The following is a 17379-nucleotide window of genomic DNA, read 5'->3' on the forward strand; positions in this document are numbered from 1 at the left end:
CATACAAACATTAACACAGCTCTTTAAATACAAAATCTATCCCATTCTGTTCCATCATATTATATCATATCCCATTCCATCAATCTCAATCTCAATCTCAACTCAATCTCAATCTCAATCTCAATCTCAATCTCAATCTCACTCTCAATCTCACTCTCAATCCCTAACATAAATACTAACTTAACACTAACAAACACACCATAAAAATACAAACAACATCTTCTCCCATCTCTCATCTCCCATCTCCTATCTCCTCTTTTCTTTTCTCCTCTTTCTTTATTCCATACACATTATATTATACCATACATACCATATCATATTATATCAAAAAACTCAATATAATCAACCATCTCCATCTCCATCTCCATTCTCATTATATATATAAAACACCACTCATCACATCATTCTAATTCAAAATCTCTTCATCTCTATACAACAGTGCAACCATTAACCCTTGACGCTCTCTCATTAATCTTACAAAGTAAACCTTGGAACCCACTTGTATCCACATCCCAGCTCCATTCTGTATTTATACATATGACAGAGGGGGGGGACATTGTGCAAGCTTTAGACCAATAGTGTTTATACTCAAAAGAACCGCCAATAGAATAAACAATAATGCACAATAAAAGTAAAGAATATATAGCCAGTAAATATCTCTCTTGGGTATATAATTTTATTCGTAGCCATCCACCCCACAGCGTCAGGCAATTGATACAAAAGGAAGGTTTCCCCCCTTGATTTATTCGCCTCATCATATTTCCTTCATTGTTCCAAGTCTCAACTAAGTGAGTACCCTATCCTTCCACTCCATCTCTTCCATACCATCCCCCAACTCCCTTTGAGAACAAAGGGACAATTCATTAAAATCTTACAGCGAGGCGGTAACGATGACCTGCCTACGTATCCAACGCCACGAACTTATGCAAACACCCTTCCATCTTCGTCCATCATGAATAAAAAAAACCCGGCGTATTGCTTATAAATTTGAGAAATGAGAAACGAAAGAAAAATAAGAAACGCCGAATGATAATCCAAAATTTGGCATACAACTAAATGTGTGCTTATAATGCTTGCGAAATTTGGTATAGATAAAACATCGGTCAAAGACATTATGGTGATATTCTTTAGTAGGGTGGATTCTATGTGCTCTGCAAATGCTCAAAGAAAATCGTCGATAGATCGTGTAATAGTAGCTTCTCCTGTTATAGGTGGACTCCTAGGATCTTGTGCGGGAGGGAGGTTTGGATGAATTGCAACAGTTGAAGGGAAGAATGTTGTTCGCTGAAAATCGAATCCACGTGGAGAGAAGAGGCTGGGTGTTCCACTAGAGGACGATTCTTGTGGAATACCACGTGAGAAAGCGTGTTCGAGGGGATTGCGGGTCATCTCAGTTATACGCGGCGACATTATATCAGATTGCATGTCATCATCCTGTGGTCGAGGAGACATCGTATCAAGCTGCCATTTGTCTTCTTGTGATGGTAATCGATCGACTCTGGGACTATCTTCGAATTTGGTGAAAGGTTCGATGCGTGGAATGTCACCGAATCCGAAGTCAAAACGGCCCAGACGATCAATTGCCGAATTACAAATAGAATTTGTCTCTTCTTTGATCTCGGACTCCTTGATTGAGGCGATCTTCGTGACCAAAGACTCTCTGACAACCGGATCTCTAGGCGGCGAAACATGAGACGAGTTTGCTCTGTTACGGCCCGGGGAAGATGCGGTATCGAGATCATTAGCAGAGAGCGATTGTCTGTGTCGAGTCAGACTTTTATTCCTGATGACTGTGTCTTTATTTTGAGCTGCCTGTTTCTCCAACTTCTTTCTCTCGATAACCTTTTTGAAGTCGTTCAAAGAGAAGAGAAGAGACATGTTAGGATTGACCCAACGTGACTTCGATTGTGCCAAGTTGTACGCTTCGTTTGCTGATAAATCCTGGTTGATGTACATTCCATATGCAATGATTAAGGTTGCCGATCGGCTGGCACCTTGCTGGCAATGCACCAGAACCCTTTTGCCCTCCTTGGCTCTTGATTCTATAGTTTGGCACAAATCCCACAATTCATCTTGCACATCTGTGTTATGGTCCCAAGGAATATGGATATACTCGGGAATCCTCATTTCCGAGGTGTTGGGTCGTGGTGTAGATGGAGATGACTCCGCAGAACTCGATTCGGAACCAGCCGGTTGAGTCTCGTAAGCAGTTTGAAAAGAGGAAATGGTTCCAGCTGTACCGGGTATCTCGGCATATGGATCCACAGAGTTGTGCCTGGACGCGGCAGTCATATAGCTAACTCTCTTCTGCTTCTCTTCTTTCTCCTTCTCCATTTCCTCCAATTTTGCCTCGAATGGATTTTTAACTTCCCTCGCGACATTGATCACAACATCAAATTCTGCAGCTTCCTCCATCTTAGGCTCTGAGTATAGATGAATGGTTGGTTCATGCATGAGGATTGGACCGTCGGGATATGATGGAGACTTGCAATCCTCGCCAGTGGGTGGCCTGTCAAATGAATCACCGCCAATAGACATCCCTGGTGCTCGAGTTGCCATCTGAACTCCTGTTGGTGAGGGTGCATCATCTTCATTAATGGTGAATGTATCTCTCGGGGCACCAGATTCTTTTAACCTCGAACCTCCAAATCCTCTAGAAGGGTCACCCAATGTCATTCCACCACTAGGACCAAAGCCTGGTGTTGTCATTGAAAGCATTTGCGGCGACGAGACAGAATGTTTCAGACCTCTTCGTTGCAACATTGACGATGTTCCTTGTCCCATAGGCTCCAAAGTGAGGTTGGCGGTTCCAGTATTTAAACTTAATATACTTGGCTTTTTCCTAGCCTTCAGTGGTGGCGGTTTGATAAACGAAGGGGAAGCCGGTTCCGAGGTGAATTCATCAATGCTTGGTCGAAGATTGAGAGCCAGACTTTTGGGATTCTTCTTCCTTGGCGAAGGTGAGGTCATAGGTCGTTCAATAGTTATTGGCGGCGGCCTTGTGTCTACTTCGCCCATCTTTAAATTTTGAAAAGAATCTAGACCAAACGAAGACCCAGTGAATGAAGATAATGGGACGAGTGTGATTGGCGATTCAGGTGAAGAACTTGGTGATGGATCTGAAAGTGAAGATGAATCTACCGTAGATACTGTCGTGGTGGGTGAAGAGTCCGTCGAATCGGATGCTTGTGTTGAAGTACTTTCCCGATGTTGATGGGAATGTATCTGAAGTAAGTTGCTATCGGCCTTGACTTCTGAGGTTTGATGTAATTGTTGATTGTTATACGGACTAGCCGATAGTTTGGTGTGAGTGCCGTCTAACGATGAACCATCCATTATGTTCGAATCCATACCATACACTGACATGAATGAAGGTATATGATTCTCGTACATTCGGGGACCAGCTGCTGATGGCATCTTCCGTCTCTCAGAAAGATTGCGACGTTTGACTACTGGAGCCTGCGCCAATGATTCGTGTGTGCTCCGGACTAATTGTATACCCCAATATGTTTTAGATAGTCCACTCAAGTCGGGCGAGGGTGGTGAAGGTGCAATCGCCGTAAAAGACCTTTTCAAAGTTGCATTGTTAGCAATTGCAATGCTTGTTGGACCAGCCATCATCGCTTGTCAAAGAGCACAATAATAAATACAAACGAGATTCTTTTGTTGTTTGTGTAATAATGAGACTAGAACCAATGGAGGCAACAATGAGAAAAGGAAGCCAGCTTAGAAGAATTAAACAAAAAGAAGGTTATGGAATTCACTCACTCACTTGAAGTTATGAAGCCCTTGAAACGGGTTCCCAATTGAATGACAAACTTCCAGGAAAGGGTCGACAACAATAACCAACGTCGAATGCGCCTTGATCTTTTATTTTGCGATTGAATATGAAATGGCGCAAGAAGTGATGGTTCAGGCAAAGTGATTGGAATGCATACAGCGAAGGGTCGTAAGAGATGAGTTTGAGAACAAAGTAATAATTGCCTCGAGGGGTAACCTAATCTTCGCCTTACCTGGGTATTGCACGCGAGACGCCGCAGTTATTATTATTCGAAGTTGCGTGTATGTGCGTGTGTGTGTACCTGAAAGAATAATAGGACAGGTAGGTTTCAATGTATGACCGGGTCAAATTATGAACGACCGATTATAACAGGATATAATGTTATTGTTGGAAAAATGTCAAACTTTCCAAATTGAACCTTTTTGGGGGGGGGGGGGAAACAAGATTGAAGGATTGAGAGTTTCGAGAAACGAGGATGTCTCGACAATGTTGGTGGTGGTGGTGGTGGTGGTAGTGGACAGGGTTGCTGAGCACTAGAATGCTACTAGGTATAGTAAAGGTAGGTAGGTTTGAAAACTAATAAGTCAGCGCACCGTTCTCAGCGAATAAGGGTAAGAAAGTGAAATGCAGGGGGGTTAAAAATAGACAGGGCGGGTAAATGTAAGCCAATAAAATAATAAAGTAATACAAAGCCAAAGCCCAAGTAAAAAAGATCCCTTACTATATGTATGTATGTATGTATGTATGTATGTGTGTGTGTGTGTGTGTGTATGTGTGTGTGTGTGTGTGTATGTATGTATGTGTGTATATGTATATGTATGTGTGCGTGAGTTTTCTCTCTCTATTGCCTGCAACTATTATAAGAGAGGAGGGTACTTTGTAATAAAGGCGGGTGTACCCAAGCCAAGCCTTCCGTCTGCACGAAAGCCGTCGAGGATGAATGAAGGATAAATTCGAGATTGGATTGATTTGATTTGATTTGATTTGATTTGATGAGATGAGATGAGATGGGCGTTGTAAAGTGTGTAACTTTGAAGATAATGTAAATTGCAGATATATATATATCCTTTGCAGGGTATATCTTCTTTTATTGATCGAATCAAGTTGAGCAGGTGGGTGGATGAGTGAGTGAGTACAGAAATACCTGTGGAATATATCGTATCAAGAAATTGTAGAAACTTCCCTTACGCTCCCAAATTACTCGTGGATAGGAAGAATAGATAAACGGATGGACAGATGGCAGAGAGATAAGAATTAATTGATCTGATCAAGAACAGGTGAAAGGAACAAAGTGTATTTGTTGATTTCCGTGGGGTATCTCAAATAGGGCTGGTATCTCGTCTGGGGTACCTGAAGGGGAAGTTGAGGAACTGTAGGAATAGAATCGTTCCAAGCTCGAGATGAGAGTAATCGATTTGTTTTCTTATCCTCGAGATGGGAAGTTTCCTTTTCTTTTTGCGCCTGGTGAAGATGCGTTGTTATGAATCGATGCTCAACCTTTCGACAGTAATATCAAATCGAATATCTGATGTTGAGAATCCCGCACAAGTTCAACGTCAATGTCAATGTTAATGTCAATTTCGACTAAAGCGAAATCGAAGTCGTCCTCTTTGAACTCTGATGCGCCGAATGTATTGTTTGCGCCTCCACGGATTGATTGATTGATCGGATGATGGATTGAACAGGCCTGCAAGCTGGTGGTAGCTAGGTAGCTGGGTACCTATCTGTCTATGTGTGCGTGTTTTGGGTGTCGGTCGAGATTCGAGAACAAAGGAATGGCCGCGGCTTTTCGGTCGCAAAGAGAATTCGATCGAGTCTCGAAAAAAAATCAAAAGGAAAGATATAAAAAGATGAGAAGCGGAGAAGAATGATGTCAGACAATGAAAATCATACTGTTAAAATGATGAAAAGTAGAGAGGGAGAAAGAGAGAGAGAGAGAAAGAAAGAGAAAAGGTAGAGAAGAAGATATACTGGTCGAATGAGATGATATAAAAGTGTGGAATTTTGGGGCAGGGCGTGTAAGAACACAGTTAATGGGTATAAGAGAAGAAAGGGTTGGGTGAGAGAAACATAAACTTAGAGAAAAATCAGTCACAGAGACAGACAGACAGACAGAGAGAGAGAACGAGAGAGAGAACGAGAGAGAGAAAGAGGCTTAGAGAGAGAGAGAAAAACCCCAACGCAAATGGAAGCTATAACATTGACAATTCGGTGTATAGAAAAAACCAGCTGGAACCCGCTTCATCACTTTCCTTCATGGGCTCCATGGCTCCATGCCTCCATGGCTTGTTGTCCAGTCGAGCCAGTCCAGGCAAATGGGTCAAGTCAGTCCAAGTGGAATCCTGATTCGATTGCCTCAGGATTTCACACTGCATACCTACCCAGTCGAGCCAGTACTTACCCAGTACTTACCCAGCACTTACTTCCCACGCGTTGCCAAAATAGATTTAACCACTTTTTGTCTCTCCAGTTTTAATTGGTCCCAAACATCCATGATGAAGATATGAAACAAACTATGAATATCCGATGCCACGCCAATAGAATTGATGAGAATGAGAAGAAAGCGAAAGAAAGAAAAAAGAAAGAAAAAAATAAGAAAAATTACGCTTGCCAAAGTAGAAATGATGGATCACGGAAGAGTTGTCAAGGATAATCACGGATCATCATGCTTTCTCATGGATTATCAAGGGTCAATTGCATTTGCTTTGATGCTCTACTAGGTCATATCACCTCCCTTCCCCTCTTCCGAGCTCACATTACTGTCGCATAACCTGACATGATAGATTGATCAATCCTCGCTCTCTCCGTCTGATCATGAAGACAAGGCAAGGAGGGATTCAAAAAGAGAGAGAGAGAGAGAGAGAGAGAGATTCTGGATCGTTGAGGCTGTTGAGGCTCAGTGTGGCTGGGGTAATTTAATCTTCCTCGGGTAGCTGGAGGTATACACAGTCGAAACAGTGCACCTGCTCCTTGACTACTTGACTTGTACGTACATTAATTGATTGTCCTTGTCCTGTATCTCCATCATCTCCAAGTCCAAGTCCAAGTCCAAGTCCAAGTCCACGTCCAAGTCCACGTCCAAGAACAGTGAAGAGACCGAAGATTCATGACGGAAAGAAGAAAAGGTCAGGGTTTCTCCTCTCGCTCCCGAATCCTATTTCTGGGTCATGTCCAATTTGTCGCCTCCCAGCATTGCGGGGGATGAAATTGATTTTGGGCCATGCTATCCCATATTCATCTCATACCAAAGCATGATCCAGGTCATTGCATTTCAAAACACCCCACATAGGAAATTTCATTACAACGGTTGGTAACGAGTTGCGAAACTACGGGACGACGAGACTGCGAGTACGAACAAAATTCCATAGAACTGTGGTAGCACGGGATAGCTACCGTGTAGAATTGATGCTTGGAAGGCCATCTCAAGGAACACGAGACGCTTGAGCAAGAACATCGACGAGTACATAAGACTAGTCCGGTATTGAAGTCGATCGAACCGCTCAAAAGTATATCTGCTTCATGATATACTTTCGCTATCGATCCGAGCGAGGCATGAATATTGAGACAGCAACCCCAAAATCACAGAGTACAGACAGACTTTCATCCCCGAGTTCATCTCATCCTTTTTCCCAACTATCGAAGCTTTGTTCATAGAAAGGTCTTCTTCGTCTTCTTCAGGGGACTACGAAGTCGAAATTCAAAGGGCAAGGTAAATATAGACATGGCCACAGAAAAAGAAAGTGGAAGAAGGTGGAGAATCTTCACCGTTATGCTAATGAAATAAATTTCGATTATGTTCAAGGACGACCCTGAAGAAGACTTGTGTGGCAGCTTGTTATGTAAATAGACCAACCATGTTTTGTGCGTAACATGCAAACGTAGGTACTAGGTAGTCAAACGTTTTTTTTAAAACCTCGGTCTTATATTTCATCATGGACAAACGGGAAAACTCAATTCGCATCCTGGGGTTCGATGCAGTCCAAGAAGTCTAAGAAGTCTCACATTATTTTGTTACAGAGAAAGAGACTCAGCCGCGATCTACGTACTTACTATCCCCAACTCGAATTGCCTTAAACACAAGTCAATACTGGACTAAGCCGAAGTTGGGACGAACATCTAGCTAGGTAGCTAGTAGCTATCTATTGGGGGGAATTAGGAACTGGGAATGGGAACTGCGAACTGCAAACTGCAAACGATCGATTTCACGCGAAACCTGAAGACTGGTGAGAAAAGCATATATCTGATGGTCCTTAGACACCCGTTCCATTTGCGAGACGAGATTCAATACCCATTTGGCCAGACCAAATTACGCCCTCCGCATCCAGGTCGCCTCTTTGGGTCAATCCTCATTTTGCCCTCGTGGTTCTGGGACATCAATGGGTCCTTGCCCCTGAATGTACATGCAGTACATCATATTACGGCCCACAACCGCTGCAACAATTTGAGAAATTTTCAGGTATCCCCGACACTTTTTAATGAGAGATTCTAAATAAAGTTTGGATAATTCATTGGATAGTCAAACGGATCATTGTCCACTCATCAAATATACATAAGAAGTTAGGAACGGACACCAAGTAAACATAGTGCTTCGTACATCTTTCATATCATTATGTCTTTCCAGTCCAGGTCAATCAATCCATTGAACACCGGCTCAACTCTTTGAACTGCATGAAGAATGCGTTTGGCCGATCTTAAGGTTGAGAGGCTCTCTACAATACGGGACGAAACTTTATATGATTACCTAGAATAGGTATCCAACACAATCTATATCAACCGGTTGGTTCAAAAATTCCTCCGATCTTCGGCAGTCATTTCTTGACCATTGGTATCCAAGACCAGCTTGTCAGCCATTCAACCATTCAAAGGATCTGACTTGCAGTTGAGGCTGTACGATACTACAACTTTTCCTTGACACCCGAGGCCTTGCAGAACCACGGCTGCGAGTAGGGTTATAGAACTACTGGTCTCTACTGGTCTCGAACCATGACATCTACTTTGTACAATTATACATCTCGTACACAAGATACAAGCTGTTACACGTTCGCGTTTCCTAGCACCTACCTACCTACCTGCCGAGAGTCACAACAATAATGAAAAGCTATTTTTGAAAGTGGACTGCGAGCACCAGCACAGGTACAGGAGCTGAATGATGGTACAGGATGATACAAATTATTTCTCCGCTTGACAGTGGCCACGGCCCGAGCTAGGCCCTGAGGGTTCACACCTGCTCCATGCGAGTGGCGACTTGTCGATTTGTCGTGCTTCCCCTCACCATATTATTGTCTTAGCCAATGTGAAGATCCAAATAACATGTGCTCTCAAACCTGCTTCCGAAAATCGTGGTCATCAGGTTTTGGACAATCGAGATACGTTATCTAATCCCTTCAGTCCGTCAGATACGACACGATACGATACGATGTGATTTGATGTGATTTGATGTGATTTGATGCGATCCTTATTCATCATCTCAGAATGACCACCTTCTGCATTTCCCATGTTGAAAAGTTCCCCTCACCACATCAAACATAGCGACCCATCAATATGCACGTTTCTCGCGTAGAGCACAATCTATGCAGGTGAGAGGTCATGGTGGATAAGTAATTTGCTAGTTACATGCGTCAGGTGGAAAGAGAGAGTCAAGCTTCCCAAAGCAAGAGCGTGAGAGGCTCGATCTTCTTCGAATCAAGAGACAGTAGAAGGTGTCGAATGTGTGAGAACATTTCCAATTGTACACCCTCTGCTGCATCTGCATCTGCATGAAGACTAATATTATGCTCCACTTACCAAGGGAGTCGTCATTGCTAGTATCTTAATATGACTTCAGATAAGAACCACGTTTGACGACCAAATATAGGGGCATGTCCTGGGGTAGGTCTACCCATTTCTAGGAAGAAGCTTGAACGTTAATAAATGCTCATCCATGAGGAAAAGACGAAAGGAGAGAGAGATCTACCTATCCTTTGTAATCATAATAAAAATGATTGCGCAAAAGTCGCTACGAAAAGGATGTCAAGGGTTCTGGAAGCCCTAATGCGAGTGCTGAGATGGAAATTACGGTTGATTGCATTTTGACAGGGCCATTTATGCGATGCAGCACCGCCAAAAGCTCCCACTCGATGGATGAGTGATAAGATGGAGTCAAGTAAAATAAATAGTATACCTGATTGATTATTGATTGAAACATGATGAAATCCCGAGAGGAAACGTGAGAAATGTGATGGAAGAACAGGAATCCATAGATAAACTCATGATATGATACAAAGGTACACCAAGTATCTAAGTAGACAAGTAAGTCGTAGTTACCGTTACAGAATTTGAGAGAGGAAACCAATCACACAGCCGAATTTCTCCTTTAAATAGATGGAGATGTTCTCGTTGTGTATTCTCTCTGCTCGTATTGTCTTTATTCTCTTCATGAGGGATTGGTGGGATGAATTTTATATGCGTGTGTGTGTGTGTGTGTGTGTGTGTGTGTATATATATGTATATATATATGTATGTTCCTATGTATGTACATATGTACAAAGTATCCATACCCAGATATATATACACAATTGTCAAGTAATAAAAGCAATCTCACAGGATACATGAATCCGTTATCAATTCTCCAATTATTCTCATCTATCCAATACAATTCTCATATTTACTTTTCCATTATGGGGCACAGCTCTCCCTCTCATTATTAAATGTTGATGCTGTGGGTATGGATCAATTGATGCAGCTACTTTTCGCATCGGAGCGAGCATACCTACTGGCTACCCTCCCATTTTACCCTTTACCCAGTGGTGCTCAGATCTCTTTGGACGACGGAACCTGGCAAGTGTGAACCTAGGTAGACATTTCTCTCACATCATTCTACCTTACCTGGTTATTTGCTTGGTTTTTTTTCCTTTTTCTCTTTCACATTTTAACATTGACATTAACATTAACATTAATATTGACATTGACAGTGACATTCACACTCACATTCACACACACAAACACACATTCTCCGTACCTCCATTTTTTATTCCTTTTGGGCTCGCTCTCCCCTCTCCTCTCTCCATACCTACCTACCTATCTTTTTTTTTCGCTTGGACTTGATATGTTGACCTATTTTTATTCAAGATGTCACAAGTCCCTCAGTCACCAACTACTACCACAAAGTCAAAACCAAGACCTCTGTCATTTCATTCCCATAGAGTCGTTCATAACTCCTCCAAACTCCCAAGAGTACATGATGCGCCCGAGATAGTCACACACATACCTACCGCATCTAAAACCAAGCCATATCACCGTTCAACATTATCACAACCTTCAGCAGACTCCAGTCTGGCGGCGGTTGGAAATACTTCTACTTCTACTTCTACTTCTACTTTTGCTACCAATCCCAATTCCAATATCAATATCAATTCCACTTCCACTTCCACTCCCAATTCCAACATGAATCCGGCAGCTGGTGGTGCTGAGCAGCTAAGCAACAAAAACAGCAACAATAATAATAGTCATCTAAATCTGAAACTTAAATCTTCTAGTTTTGATTTAAAATTCACGGGAAACCATTCGACTATTGCGACCCCCTTTAGTCCAACAAACCAGAATAATAATAAGAAAGAACCATTTCGTACCCGAATATTGAGTTCATTCACTGGCAGTCCGGTTAGAGCAGCTTCACCTAAATCAGCATCATCGCGTCGAACATTATCCTATCCCACGCCAACGCCAAACAAACCTTCAGCCACGATTAATACTTCCACCAAACTTCAACACGAAATCTCTTCAAGGATCGGCACCTCTGAAAAAAAAGCAAGGAATCTGCTCACGCACGCCAATGGAAAGAATGGAATAACGGCTGAAGTCGCAAAAGAAACTACTCCGACCATGTTATCCCAAGGCGCATCATACATCTCACAAACAACAAATTGGATTGCGGATCAATCTCATTTGGACCAATCTCCCTCTCCTTCAACTTCCTATGCACCTCAATTATCATTGGAGAATAAACCATCACGACCTGTAACCTTACCGCCAAGGGGTGTGACAATCAATAAAAGCATGGAACCAGATCTAGCTGAGGGGAATCCGCATATGAGGAGTTTAGAGGGGCGGAATCCTCGGAGAGATTCACCAGATGAACGAAACTCCGATGAAGCGGATTTATTCTTACAGGTTGCGCAAGAGGAAGACGATTTGAACCGCCAGAGGAACCTTCCAGCCTTGAGTAGATTAGATTCTAAAAAGGTAATTATATTCTTATCTTTTCCTATCTTTGTGTGATTCCAACTTGCATCGGAATGGTTACCATCATTGGCTTAAGATATCTAACTCATCAATAGTCTCGCATCGGCATGCGCCAGTCTCTCCCTGCTCCCAACTTTCGTGCTTCGTATCTTCGTCGTGAACCTGAGCAAGAAACACAACCTACAATTCGTTACGCAGAGGATGCAGAAAGTTTACTGCGAGATTCAGGGGATCATTCGTTCGCAAGGAGAGGGCCTCCTTCAGCGATCTCGACTTCGAACGAGCAAAAGAAGCGATCATTTGCAGCCACATCGCTGTCGACCCCTACAACTCCACGAACGAATAACCGAGAAGCCGATTCCGAGCCACAGCCATATGCTGGACGACGACCATCTATACAGGACCGAACAATCACTGCATACCGACAATCAAACCTGTCCAATTCGTATTCTGTTCCCCGAACCACTGCTTATCATTCTTCTCCACTTGTTGCGCAACCGATGGAGATCAGCGATCAACATGAAACACAGCGTGTAACAGAAGGCACTGCATCGACCGTGTCCACCACTGCACCTTCAACCGTCTGGGACGAATTGGATGATCTAAAATCGCGCATACATAGATTGGAACTGACGGGGAAATTACCTACCACATCTGGTGCAGCAGTCTCGCGAGCCACCCACGAGCGTCCGCCTACTGCGACCACAACGGAAACTACCATGTCAACATCACCTAAACGTGGACGAGGCAATAGCATATCACCTACTGAAGCCCCTGCTGTTGATATGTCTAAAGCCGAAAACCATCCTCTCCTACGGTCTGCATTGATGAATTCCAAGCCGTTATTGGATCCCGAAATTTACAAGTCTTTGGAGGCTTCAGCAAATGATGCCTTGGCAATATCTGCCATGATGGGAACTTCTGGTCAACCTGGGCCTATATCGAGTTCCCAATCAGTCATTGGTGGAGCGCAACCTAACATTTCTGATCGACAAGTTCGTCGCAAAGCAGACAGTTTGTGTCGCAGCTTAACGGAGCTTTGTCTTTCATTGTCGGAAAGAAGATCAAACGATCCCGACACTACACTGACACAGATCCGACAAAATAGTCATGTTCAAGATACTGAAGTTCGACAGAGTATCGAGCCGGTCAGTCCAAGGCTACCTCCTTCTGGTGACGTAGCAAGGTTAAAAGCAAGCCCACGATCTTATAGTCGTCTTGAAGCCCGACGAAGCAGCCTTCTCGCAACGACTGCCTTACCAACCTTGAGATATCCACCACCTGAGAATACAACACCACAAAGTTTAGCTGCAGGACGTCGCACATCTTTATTACTTCGTAATCGACGCGCTGAAACCGAAGATCCTCAGGAATCCGTCGAGGCCCGATTTAGGGCACCTTCAAGGGCGAAGACAGAACTTGGACGCAGGGGGGAGATTCCACGAGACGAACTATCACGTCATCCCCTACCCGACGACGATCCTAGATCTGGCGCAATCTCGTCATCATTAGCACTCCGAAGATCTCATACTATAGCCCTCAGTTCTAACCGGGTGCCACAATCTTCTTTACTCACCCAATCGACCCCCAGCAGAAGATATTATGAACGAACACCAGAAAGGGAAATTATTATAAACTCAAGCACGGGTGGCAGTGGCCGAAGATATCTTGAGCGAACTCCAGAGAGAGATACTACAAGCCTTTCAGGAAGATTGGCAGAAGAACGTGGGCAGAGAAAGGTATCTGCCCCTTTGACTTTCGCCGCTAGAAGCAGAGCTGGTAGCCTGATGAGAAGTAGGGAACCATTGGGTCCTTCGCAACATGGTGCTTATCAATAAATTTCATTTATGGTCTCATTTGTACAAAGAAGATTTGGAGTTCTTGGGGGGTTTCTTTTCGACGCTTTTGCGAACAGGATTATTAGGGGGGAGGATTTCGTTACATTATTTTTGATTTTATCACCATAGGGAGAGAAACTTTTTTTTTCAAGATACCCTGGGTACATACGATGGCACGATTAGAGGGGTTTGAGGATTACATATCAGCGAGATTACATATCAGCGAGAGGGTTGAGGGGCATACTCTCTAGGTACATATTGCTGCTTGTCTTGGGCGTGCGGTTTTTTCAGCCCAAGCTTGGGAATTTTTTGGTTGCTTGCTTTATGTGTTTATACAATCAATCACTTTGAATTGTTGCTGGATATGGCTATTCGATTGGAATTCCGCTTTGGCATATAAGGAGATGGATCCAGGTGGATTGGTAGGAGTCTGGGATTGAAGGTGATAGATAGGTGATAGGTGTCTATTTACCTATGAATGTATTATATTTTTATTCACTAGCGATAAATAAATGTAGAGTTTTTTTTTTTTTTGCGTAAAGGCATGAATGATATGATGGTGGTATTGTAGTATTGTAGTATTGTAGTATTGCTTTTCTTTTTTTATGGTGATGGTGAATGTGATGGTGAATGTGATGGTGAGAGAGAATCCTACCTCTACATAACCGAAAAAGCGGCGGAAATTGAACACCCTTTCAAAGATCTTTTTTTAATAGATTTTAAATTCATTTTAAATTAAATATTGAAATTTGAAAAAAGCAAATGAAAATTTGAGTCTTTTTTGTATTGATATTGAGTGTTTTTATTATTTAATATGATATTGAGAAGAGATTTTAGTTATTGAAGTTCTTTTGAATAGTAATCAATTCCCACCTGTTTTTTGCTTATATAGAAATACCTATCTATTCATAAAAGAAAAAACAGGCGAAATTTGACAATTCAAATTTTCATTGAAATCCTTTAACTTAATTGAATAAAAAATAATTTATAAATGATTTATATAAATTCAAGGAAATCAAAAGAAGTATCAGCTTTTTATTGTTCAGATTATATTTCGAAATTTTTATTTCATGTAATATTGAAGGGAAATAATTGAATTGTAAAGAATATTTTATAAATGGTCGAATGCCGCCTGTTTTTTCTCCTACAAATAGCCTATCTATTATTGATAAGCGAATCTTTCTTTTTTTTTTCTTTCTTCCCATCTATCTACATAAATCTAACCTTACCCCACTAAATCAAATACCTAGATCCATACTCGTGCATACGACCTTTTCACCAATCCTTTCCTTTACTTTACTTTACTCACCCTCTACAAATCATTAATGTACAAAAACTTTCCGCGCATCACAATAGCACGGAATTTGGCATTTGGGAAAGAGCGATTGAGATTTAAGTACTGCGACGGGCGGAAGAGTGGGTTACGGAGTGGGTTGCAGAATCGGATGAGAAGTACATCTTGTGATCTTGATTTTGATCTTGATTTTGGTCTTGATTTTGGACTTGGATTTGGACTGGAACTTGGGGTGTGTGATTGTAATCGTGGGATTGTGGGGTTGTATACGCATTTGTGGAGGAAAAGGGAAAGGGAAAGGGAAAGAGAAAGAGAAGAGAGGCTTCTTGGGAAAATGGAGAATGTAAGTGTGAGGGATGGGGCGGGAGAGGGAGAGGCGGTGGAGATGGAGATGGAGATGGGAGGAGGGGGGGATGCGAGGGGTGGAAAGGGTGGAAAGGGTGGGAGAGGGGGGATGGGAAAGGGAAAGGGAAGAGGTGCTGCTGCTGGTGGTAATGGTACTGGGGGAAATGAAAAAAATAGAGAAATGCTTGTTAGTAAGGCGTTGTCGAAGTTGTTGAGACATGCGGCGGAGAGTGAGGGGGTGAGGTTGGATGGGGAGGGGTTTGCTAGGTTGGATTTGGTGGTGAGTTTTTTTTTTCTTTTCTTCTTTTTTTTTGGTTCTTGGTCTTCTGTTTTTTTGTGTTTTTTTGTGGTGGTGGTGGTGGTGGAAGGGGTTGGTAGGGAGAGTTGGAGGGGAGAATGGGAAGATATGATGAGGAGATGGAGGAAGAGAAGAAGGAGAAGAAAAATCACGTGGAAATTCTCAATTTCCATCAACATAACATAACTCATCACATATAATCTCCATGAACCCAGAAGCTCACAAATGTCACAGATGCAATGGCCTCGTCTCAAATCTCTCAAACCTACCTTTGCCGATATCCGCACCGCCGTCACCGATAACGCCAAGCAGCGTTTCTCCATGAAACCCAATCCATCCCTTCCAGAACCGCCTTCTCCTTCTTCCGAAAGTCCAGAACATTGGATGATCCGTGCTAATCAGGGACATTCCATCGCCATTGATTCCGCGGCGCTACTGGTCCCCATCACGCTCGAAGCGGGGAATGTACCGGAAACATGTGTGCATGGGACTTATTTTGCTTTTTACGACGAGATTGTCAACAGTGGAGGATTGAAGAAGATGGGGAGGAATCATGTACATTTTGGGACGGGGGTTCCGGAAGATGGGGGGGTGGTGAGTGGGATGAGGGGAGATGCGGAGGTGTTGATATATGTGGATGTGAAGAGGTGTTTGGTGGAGGAACCGCAGATGAAGTGGTGGGTTAGTGAGAATGGGGTGGTTTTGACGGAGGGGGATAAAGAAGGGGTGGTGGGAACGAGGTTTTGGAAGAGGGTTGAGGGGAGGAGGGAGGGGGGTTTGTTGTGGGTGGATGGGGTGAAAGTGGCGGATTTGGAGGAGGGATTGAGGAATAGGAAGGCGCCGATGGGAAAGGGTGGGAGAGGTGGTGGTGGTGGTAGAGGTAGAGGTGGAAGGGGTGGAGGAAGAGGAAGGGGAAAGGAAGGGAGGGGTGGTAGAGGTGGTGGTAGAGGAGGTAAAAGCTCCGATGGAAATACGGAGATTGGTATTGAAGAAACAAACCTGTAGAGGAGAGTTGACGACATTATTCTATACTAAACAAATCCAATATAACTCCAAAAGTTACCCATACATTCATTTCACATCCCTAGTATGCAATGATAGTATGTATGTGCAATAATATAGTCATACTAATAATAATAATCACAGCTTCTAATATCATATCACATTACTTATCTACATATAGATATCTTCTATAAATAATATGTACGAGGTGGTCTCTATGATATGAGAAACGATAAATGAGTTAGATAGTAGTACTGACTTCGCAAGTAAACATATATACATAATACACATCAAGTCTTTGAAGGGGGAGATTCATAGATGGTCAAGAATATGATGAGACAATGTAGTGTAGCAATCGATATACGAAAATCAGAACTTGACTTTACTTTCTGGAACCCAAGCGCATATCTAAGTATTGGCCTTATTATTATGTATATATATGTATATCCACATATATACCCCTATCTGCCCATCACCACCCCCTTCTCTCTATTACTCCCTCCGCCCTCCTGCCCCCTCGCTTCCCCCCATCTCCATCTCCACCTCCACTCCCCTCCTCATCAAAAAATCGCCCAAGTTTCATCTCTATGACTAAACACCA

The 17379-nt window shown here is 42.9% G+C and overlaps 4 protein-coding genes across 4 annotated transcripts; 2 read left to right on the top strand and 2 right to left on the bottom strand.

Moving 5' to 3' along the window:
• Positions 1-1161: 1161 nt before the first annotated feature.
• On the bottom strand, positions 1162-3618 carry EAF02_011505 (uncharacterized protein; the record flags this gene model as incomplete). Its single annotated transcript, XM_038907552.1, has 1 exon — positions 1162-3618. The coding sequence occupies one exon, from the start codon at positions 3616-3618 to the stop codon at positions 1162-1164; it is 2457 nt and encodes an 818-aa protein (XP_038752774.1).
• A 2355-nt stretch (positions 3619-5973) lies between these two features.
• Positions 5974-6275, bottom strand: EAF02_011506 (uncharacterized protein; the record flags this gene model as incomplete). The annotated part of the gene is made up of 2 exons (XM_038907553.1): positions 5974-6136; positions 6205-6275. 2 exons carry the CDS (start codon positions 6273-6275, stop codon positions 5974-5976), a joined length of 234 nt encoding a protein of 77 aa, XP_038752775.1.
• A 4613-nt stretch (positions 6276-10888) lies between these two features.
• On the top strand, positions 10889-14369 carry EAF02_011507 (uncharacterized protein; the record flags this gene model as incomplete). The annotated part of the gene is made up of 2 exons (XM_038907554.1): positions 10889-12001; positions 12097-14369. The coding sequence occupies 2 exons, from the start codon at positions 10889-10891 to the stop codon at positions 13837-13839; spliced, it is 2856 nt and encodes a 951-aa protein (XP_038752776.1). The 3' UTR covers positions 13840-14369.
• A 795-nt stretch (positions 14370-15164) lies between these two features.
• EAF02_011508 (uncharacterized protein) lies at positions 15165-16781 on the top strand (the record flags this gene model as incomplete). Its single annotated transcript, XM_038907555.1, has 2 exons — positions 15165-15758; positions 16011-16781. The coding sequence occupies 2 exons, from the start codon at positions 15165-15167 to the stop codon at positions 16779-16781; spliced, it is 1365 nt and encodes a 454-aa protein (XP_038752777.1).
• Between the last annotated feature and the right edge of the window lie 598 nt (positions 16782-17379).

This window comes from Botrytis sinoallii (genome assembly GCF_014898435.1).
Source record: "Botrytis sinoallii strain Bc 23 chromosome Unknown BSIN_032, whole genome shotgun sequence".
In the NCBI taxonomy this organism is placed as follows: domain Eukaryota; kingdom Fungi; phylum Ascomycota; class Leotiomycetes; order Helotiales; family Sclerotiniaceae; genus Botrytis; species Botrytis sinoallii.